The 9,629-nt window shown below is 32.0% G+C and overlaps 1 protein-coding gene across 1 annotated transcript; it reads left to right on the forward strand.

Annotated features, from left to right (window-relative positions):
* The first annotated feature begins 571 nt into the window (after positions 1-571).
* LOC147806202 (uncharacterized) lies at positions 572-1,105 on the forward strand. Its single transcript, XM_087149589.1, has one exon. The coding sequence runs from the start codon at positions 572-574 to the stop codon at positions 1,103-1,105; it is 534 nt and encodes a 177-aa protein (XP_087005715.1).
* The last annotated feature ends 8,524 nt before the right edge of the window (positions 1,106-9,629 follow it).

A 9,629-nucleotide genomic window follows, 5' to 3' on the forward strand; every position in this document is an offset into this window, starting at 1 on the left:
CCTGTTGGAGAGCATATTCGTAGATTCAATGCACCTGTTGTTGACGACGTTGCTGGAATCATGGTTGGCGATTGAACAACTGCACGACAAATCGTGATTCGTAGAAGAAATAATAATCTCCTGTTCATTGCTGAAACACACCGTTCATATGACGCTCTCCAATATCCGCTAATTTTTTGGAAGGGACAAGATGGATATTGCGTAAATATTAAACAACGTGATCCCGCAACAGGTACTTCATTCATTGTGGACTTGAACATTACTCATTTAACAAAGAACTTAATTAATTTCAATTTATCAAACTAAACTAATGTTAATTAATTTCAATTATATTTATTAATGATTTATAATTATTCATGAATTATTTATAATTGTATTTTTATTATTTATTAATAATTATATTTTTATTATTTATTTATAATTATATTTATTAGTATATATTATTACAGGAGCCGAAACAAACAAGAATGTTAGTGCGAAGGATTATTATGCGTATCAGTTGATGAATAGACGCTGTCAGGACAACATCATTCTACGATATCGTGAGCTTTGTCAACAATTCATGGTCGACATGTACGTGAAGATAGAGAGTGAACGACTACGATACTTGCGATATAATCAACAACAGCTGCGTGCTGAAGAATACATTCACTTGCGAGACGCTATTGTCAGCAGCGCCGATGCCGCCGAAATTGGTAACTCGGTCATTCTACCATCATCGTATATAGGCAGTCCACGTCATATGCAAGAATATATCCAGGATGCTCTGGCTTACGTGCGCGAGTACGGACGACCGTGTTTGTTTATCACGTTCACGTGTAATCCTAAATGGCCAGAGATTACATCATTGCTTTTTCCCGGCCAAAATGCAATACATCGTCATGACATTACAGCACGTGTATTCAGACAAAAGTTAAAGTCTTTAATAAGTTTCATTACGAAATTACAAGTATTTGGTCCTACACGTTGCTGGATGTATTCGGTTGAATGGCAAAAGAGGGGATTACCTCATGCGCACATTTTGATTTGGTTAATCAACAAAATACGTCCTGAAGAAATCGATAGTGTAATTTCTGCGGAAATTCCAAATCCGTCTACTGATTAATTGCTGTTTGATATTGTTACAGTTAACATGATTCATGGCCCATGCGGCAATTTTAATCGTCTATCGCCGTGTATGGCAAATGGAAAATGTACCAAAGGGTTTCCTAAAAATTTCACTAACGATACGATCACAAATGTTGACGGATATCCAATATATCGTCGAAGAAATTCCGATAATGGCGGACAATCGTTTATTAAAAATATCAGCAACATCGACATTGACAATCGTTGGTTGGGTGGTGCCTTATTCACCTCTACTGAGCAAAACATTCCAAGCTCATATTAATGTAGAGTTTTGTAGTTCAGTGAAGAGCATCAAATATTTTTTCAAGTATGTGAATAAAGGCAGTGATATGGCAGTATTTCGAGTTGAAAATACCAATGTGACTGCCCCTCCAGTGAATAACAACGATGAAATAACGCTGTACCTACCAAATTGGCCGGTACATCAGCTCCAATGAAGCAGTTTGGCGTATCTTTGGTTTCCCAATTCATGAACGGGATCCAAAGGTTATTCATTTAGCCGTCCATCTTGAAAACGGTCAGCGCGTATATTTCACGAACGAGACAGCGATTGACAGAGCTATAAATCCACCAAAAACTACACTCACCGAATTTTTTGAATTGTGTAATCGTGCTGATGCTTTTGGTGCTTTTGCACGGACATTACTTTACTCAGAAGTACCACACTATTTCATATGGTCTCAAACAAAAAAATGGATACCCCGCAAGCATGGCACACCGGTTGAAGCATGTCAAACGCCTTGGTCAAGTCAAACGCCTTGGGGAGAGTATTTACAGTCAATCCAAGGCAGACTGAGTGCTTTTATCTTCGACTGTTGTTGGTTAATGTCACCGGCTCATTGTCATTTCGCGATATACGTAAAGTTGATGGGCATCAGCATCCAACGTATAAAGATGCATGCCTTGCACTCGGCTTGCTGGAAGATGACAACCAGTGGGAATGTATGCTTGCTGAAGCAGCATTGAACTGTACTGCTAAGCAAATTCGTGTACTATTCGCTATAGTATTAATTACATGTTTCCCGGGCAGAATAGAAACTTTATGGGATAATCACAAAGATTCGATGACTGATGATATACTGTATCACCATCGCACACGTTGTAACGATCTAACGATAGCATTCAGCGATGCTATGTACAATGAAGCACTGATTGCTATTGAGGATCTTTGCATTACTATTGCCAACTTGCCTCTCAGTCATTTCGGTATGCTTTCGCCAAATCGAAGTGCATCTGATTTTTTAAACAATGACATGAATCGTGAACTTCATTACAATACAGTAGAAATGGCAGCTATTGTGACTCGCAATGTTCCACTGATGAATGAGGAACAAAGGAATATATATGACCGCATTATGCTCGCAGTTTCGGCAGGTCAAGGTGGATTTTTTTTTGGAAGCACCAGGTGGAACTGGCAAAACATTTATTATTTCGCTAATTCTCGCTGAAATACGATCAAATAATGGCATCGCGTTGGCCGTTGCATCATCTGGCATTGCGGCAACTTTATTGGATGGAGGCAGAACAGCTCATTCAGTATTTAAGCTGCCACTAAATATTCAAAACAACCCGGACGCAGCGTGCAGCATAAAAAAGCAATCGTCTATGGCCACAGCGTTGAAACACTGTAAAATTATCATCTGGGATGAATGCACAATGGCACGCAAACATTCGCTTGAGGCGTTGAATAGGACATTGAAAGATATAAAGAACAATGACAAATTATTTGGCGGCACTCTGCTACTCCTTTCAGGTGATTTCAGGCAAACACTTCCCGTCATTCCGCGTTCAACGTACGCTGACGAGATCAATCTTGCTTGAAATCATCTCCACTGTGGTATAATGTTGAAAAAGTTCAACTAACAGTAAATATGCGAGTCCAAATGCTTCAGGATCCATCTGCTGAAACATTCTCAAAACAATTGCTAGATATCGGTGATGGAAAAGTTACCAAGGATGAGACAGGATGCATAAAATTACCGGAGGATTTCTGCACAATCATTGATTCAAAAGATGCTCTCATTAACCTTATATTTCCCGATTTACACAAGCAATACATTAATCATGAGTGGCTTGCAGAAAGGGCGATTTTAGCAGCAAAAAATGTGGACGTCAACGAATTGAATCTGAAAATACAACAGTTATTGCCAGGTAACATGGTGACATACAAATCCGTTGATGCAGTTTGCGATCCTATGGAAGCTGCATATTTTCCAACAGAGTTTTTAAATTCATTGGATTTACCAGGCATGCCACCGCATAATTTAGTACTTAAAGTTGGATCTCCTGTTATTTTGCTTCGTAATTTGAACCCACCACAGCTGTGCAACGGCACGCGATTGGTCGTTAAAAAATTAATGAACAACGTTATCGAAGTCATTATTTTAAATGGAAAATTCCGGGGTGAAAGTGTATTACTTCCACGAATCCCTATTATACCCACAGATGTGCCAATTCAATTTAAACGCATTCAATTCCCCATTAGATTGGCATTTGCAATGACTATTAATAAATCTCAAGGCCAAACAATGTCTGTTTGTGGCTTAGATTTGAGCACACCATGTTTTTCACACGGACAATTATACGTGGCATGCTCTCGAGTGGGTAAACCATCCAGTTTATTTGTGTTAGCAAAAGACGGAATGACAAAAAATATTGTACACTCCATTGCACTAAGAGATTAATATTGTTTACTAATATTTTCAGTATTAGTTGTATATATAATTTATAAAAAAAAGTTACAATAAATTTAAAAAATTATTAATTGGTGTGTTGTTATTTTCACCTTCCGTCATCGTTCACAGCGCTCCATGCCACTGCCACTCACATACCACATACGCACACACTTACAATAAATAAGATATATTTTCATACTCTAGAAATAAATCATATGGCAAAACAACGTTTGCCGGGTCAGCTAGTATATATATATATATATATATATATATATATATATATATATATATATATATATATATATATATATATATATATATATATATATATATATATATATATATATATATATATATATATATATATATATATATATATATATATATATATATATATATATATATATATATATATATTTTTTTTTTTTTTTTTTTTTTTTTTTTAAAGTTCCTCATACTATTGTATTAATATATTTTGCTTTGGCTATATTGATACAATATCAGAAAGCACTCTTTTTTGCGGATATAATCGTGTGAGCTTAATATCTTTGATTTCCCGTTTTTTTTTTAATAATTGCATCCTTTTTTTCCTTTTTAATCAGTTGTTTGTTATTTTTTCATTAATTATTATTCCCCCCCCCTTTTTCATATATCTATAATTATTTTCCTTTGTTTTATCATTTTTTTGAACTTATATACATATATATATATATATATGTATATATGGGTCATTCTCACAAAAACAGTCATTTTCATGTCCCCAGTATATTTTATGTTTGTTTTACAGCTTACGAAAAAAAAAATTCAGGGAAAGTGTCCTTCAGAATGCAAGCTAACAAAAGAATGAAAATAAAATTATAAATTTTTATTTTTTATTTATTTTAGGTAATTAAAATATACCAATATGTCATTTCCTCACTTGTCCCCACTGCTGATTTAAAAAAAGAAAAAAATTGTTTCTGAAATAAAAATTTTTTTTTTACAAATTCGTGTTTTTTATTTCAGAATACTGAAATATAGAATTCAGAAAATCAATTTTAAGTTTAATTTCTGATAAAAATATTAACACAGCACTATTTTAAACTTTGTCCCCAGTGTTTCGTGTCATTCCCTCACTACAATGTTCTTATCACCTGCAATCTTCTTAGAATAAAAATATTTTAATAAAAACTTCAGAAGTTAACAACTGGCATCATAGAACAAAATTGCAGTATGTTTCCATCTTCAACTTAAGGAAGCTTTACTGTGGAATAAATTTGAATGAATCAAACCAGGTAAAATTTTTTACATTCGTCATTCCCTCATGTCATTTTTTAGAGTAAAATAAAATACAACTTCATCGAGAAAGTGGATAATTATATGTTGCTTTCTTGTATGAATATAATTGTATGTGATTAACTTCAGAAATTAATTAGGCCTAACTGCTATTTTTAAATTTTATTGAATTCGTCATTCCCTCACTAGTGTATAAAGTGAGGGAATGACGCTGAAGTGAGGGAATGATTCAAGATGAGTATATTATCAAATATTTTTTTGTTCAATCGTGCCAGCCAATCTTATTTCCCAAACCTGTAAAAACTATTAAATATATAAGACTAAATTATAATAAATATTAGATATACTTAGTATGTTATCATTTTCAAACTTTAGGTAGATGTAACTTAGATAAAAACATGTATTAAAATAAAATATCATTCCCTCACTATTAGTGTCATTCCCTCACTTTTTAAATAGTGAAAATAATTAATTTACTTATTAATTAATTTGAAAAATAAATTAAAAAATTAATAAATTAATTTATTAAATTAATTAAATAATTATTAATTATTATAAATTAATTAATTATAAATTAATTAATTATAAATTAATTATTTAAAAAATTAATTAATTTAAATATTAAGTATAATTTATAGGATATATGCTTTCTTTATAATGCCATTACATATTTCTATTAATATAAAAAGTTTCAGAGCTTTTTATTCACGTTACTTTTTTGGGATTTTATGAACTGAAAAATGACAGTTTTCGTGAGAATGACCCATATATATATATATATATATATATATATATATATATATATATATATATATATATATATATATATATATATATATATATATATATATATATATATATATATATGTATCTTTCATCTTGGAATTAGTCTATTAACATTATTAACTACCAATAATAAATACCTTACTTATTTTTAAAGAATTTCTTTAACAAAATGAGTTATCATTAAAAAAAAAAATTATGCATGAAACAATGCTTTTTTTAATAAAGTAGAGCTAAAGGTGTTGTTCATAAATAACTTCAGTGACAAAAAAGAATATATAATTTCACTCGTATATAGTAATAACATGACAGTAACAAATTTAATGTATCTGATAACATATACGAGTAATACTTAAAGTCAAAACCATACAAAATAAGGACAAAACTTATAGTAGCAGCACTCTGATATAAAACTGTTAACTTTATTATGGTTTTTATCAATAAAAATAGCTAACTTTGTTATATAAAACTTAGTATTTTTTTAGCTATAAAATGAATAAGGTACTTTTTCAATGGTTTAGCTCTAGCCGCTCCTATTCATTTTGAGATATAGAGCCCAAAAATTTAATGAATTATAATTGTTCTTTTTTATATATTGTTTATTTCTTGATGCCCTCTGCCTGACAGATGAAATAGCTGGAGTTGTGCAACTCAAAATAAGATACAAATTACTTGCCTGGAAATGAAATTAAAGCTAACTACCTTCATACATGAGCGCAATAGGCCTATCATTAAAGTAAGGGCATCGGCATCAAATACGAATACAACTTCAAGGGTGATTATTAGGTTCCATGACTTAACTAATAACTTTTGATAGATCCGTGGGGGCTCAGGGGATAGAGCGTTCGTCTCCCAATGAGTTGACCCAGTTTCGAATTGAAACGGTGGCTGGTTGGGGCGAATTCTTCTCCCGACTCACCCTGACCACTGTGCTGAAGAGAAATATCCTCAGTCTCAGATGGATCCTAGGTTAGAATCCCTTTGCAATTGCGCTAACCAAAGAAGTCTTCATGGTTTCCCTCTCGATAAAACTTAAAGATGGACCATGTTAAAATATCTGTTGACATACATGTTATAACAGTCATTGAATGGCCGACCCAACCTTCTGGCTCATGATCCCCAATGTTCAACTCCATAGCCTTGTAATTTTGAACCCAATCCGGAAGACAAGGGATCTCCTGGATCAAGTATTGGGAGAAATTTGCCCTCGTGGAGGACGTTTTGATTGAACTAGTCCGCATTTGCGTTACATGGAGAGGAAGACCATGAGAACCTCCCACGGTTAGTCTGACGGCAAGAGGACTCTAACCCATGATCCGTCTACCACTGAGGATATTTCACGTCAGCACTGTGGTCGGTGCAAGCCGGATGCGGAATTCGTATCGGTTCACCTCATTGGAAGGCGAACGCTCTTTTCCCTGAGCCATCGCGGCTCACAGGAGCTCTCTTATCTTCTTGGTTGGGCTCAAAATTTCAAGGCTAGGGAGTTGAACAATAATAAGTCGTAAACTCGAATGGGATCGGCTGCTCAACGCCGGTTAAAAAATAAAATACCTTCGAAAATCTATATAAATAATGCAGTATCTTAATATGTATGTACTTCATACAAATCCGCAATTTTGAACCAATCTGCACTAAATTGGGTGCAAATACATTCCAAAACAAGGATGACCTGTCTACTTAAAAAAAACTCCGATCACCTCACCGCTTCACGAGCTACATCCCAAAAAGTGAGTTTTCCAAAAAATTTGTTACATATTTTATAAAAAAGAGTTTTGCTAGCTTGTAGTTCAAATTGATCAAAAACTAGTTTTGTCGCACGTTTTTAGGAATTATTTTGTTTTCATATGTTAATGTATCACAGGTAAAATCAGAGGTGATGACGTCACCGAATTCGATTTTTTTAGTCATGTGAAACCACCAGTTTCTTTTATTGATACACTTGCTGTCTTAAAGCTTGTCTCTATAAACTTATGCAAAGGAAATTCCACAAGAACTAATGAAATAGAACTGAAGGTAGCTAATGAGTCATAGAAAATTTATAGCTAGTTCTCAATATCACAATTTAAATGTTCCTATATGTATAGTAAATTGTTGTTTTTTTTAGTGAGTTGACCGTCTAACTCAGATTATGGTATATCTAATATCATGAAGCTGCACTGCAAAATACATCAAATAATGAAAAATAAGGCTTGTGTATTAGTAGAATGAACCATGAATGTGTAGGATAGTGGTATTAGTTTATGTATTTGTTTCGGTGGGAAATAAATCTATATTATATAAGACGCTAATACGTATGTATCAATAAAACCAATGATATTTCTTTTCTCGCGTTGGCAACAGTTTTCATTTTTAAATGATAGGCTTCGGCGCGCAAGAGCACGTAGTGAGCATCATATGTCTAATCGGGTGAATTCTCACCGAATTATCAAAAAAATTCTTACAAAATTATCTTCATCGAAGCCGATGCTTTACATCAGGCGTTCAGTACTATTTCATATTGTTTTACAACAAAAAAAATTGTACTGTTTAGCTTATTAAATTGTGACGATATATGTTTTTCTTTGTGTATTTATTGATCATTTACTTTTTTTCTCCCCATAACAGAAATTGGTATACAGGTTGTATTATATAAATTATATATCCATTAAATATGCCTTGAATTAACCTCCACCTGTCGTAACGCTTTTCTATACTCCTGTGTAACAATGTCAGAAGCAACTTTTAAAGTCAGTTTTTGGAATGCTTTTAATTTCTGGCCACAAGGCTATTTTAATGCTTTCAACACATTTAAACTTTGTTTCTTTTTAAAAAATTTTCAGTTTCGATCATTTATCACATTATTTGGATAATTTACAAACAATATTTTTTTTAAAAATTACAGTAAAATAGCTTTAACATCAGTATTAAAGAGCACTCCAAAAAAGGATTTTAAAAGTTGTTTCTGAAAGTCTTACAGCCAAGTAATGAAAAGCATTATGATAGGTAGAGGTTGTTTCAAATCATATTAAATTGTTATATGATTTACATAATATTTTCAAAAGTTATCACACAAATCCTAGAAATTAACAGTCGCATTTTGTCAAAATATCATTTTCAAATATTAATAATTAATGTTACTGTTATCTTTAATGAACTTCTCTTATAAAGAAAGTTATATACATCATTTAAAAATTATTTCTATGCGTAAAACAATGTTTTTCACTGAAACGTAATTTTCACAAATATTTTTAAAACAAAATGCTTTGTTTTGAATTATCTTGATTGTTGACAAATATAAAAGGATTGAAATAGAAAATTTGATGAATTGTTATTTATAATTAATATTTCTATTAAGTTTAAATAATAATATTTTTAACAACAAACGATGAATTCATAAATGCTCCATTTCGAGAGGTATAAAAATTAATAATAATAAATTTTAATGCAAATATAAATTTTATCCATTGCATAGGTAGCATTTTTTTTTCTCTGCAAAACAAAAGGCAAAGTTAAAATCATTTGAAAAGTAGCGACTTTTTAGATACGCTTTATACGCCATTATTTCTTTCTCCTATTTTATGCCCTTTATAACCTTTATTTTTTCTAATTTTCAATAGTTTTTATGGTACTTAGTCTCTATTCAACGCCGTTTCAAGTATGTAAAAAGAACGCCAAATAATAAATAATACTTTTAATGATGAATTGTTCTTAGAATTGCTTGAAAACTGGATAAAAAAATTTTATTTAAATAAACTGTATTCATTTTACATTTTTTTTAAGAAAAAA

This window comes from Parasteatoda tepidariorum, chromosome 8 (genome assembly GCF_982258835.1).
Source record: "Parasteatoda tepidariorum strain Cologne lab strain chromosome 8, Ptep-v5.0, whole genome shotgun sequence".
Taxonomy (NCBI): Eukaryota; Metazoa; Arthropoda; class Arachnida; order Araneae; family Theridiidae; genus Parasteatoda; species Parasteatoda tepidariorum.

Bases quoted from the DNA above. Each gene is read 5' to 3' on its own strand.
- LOC147806202 (XM_087149589.1), top strand. From the start codon at position 572: ATGTACGTGAAGATAGAGAGTGAACGACTACGATACTTGCGATATAAT.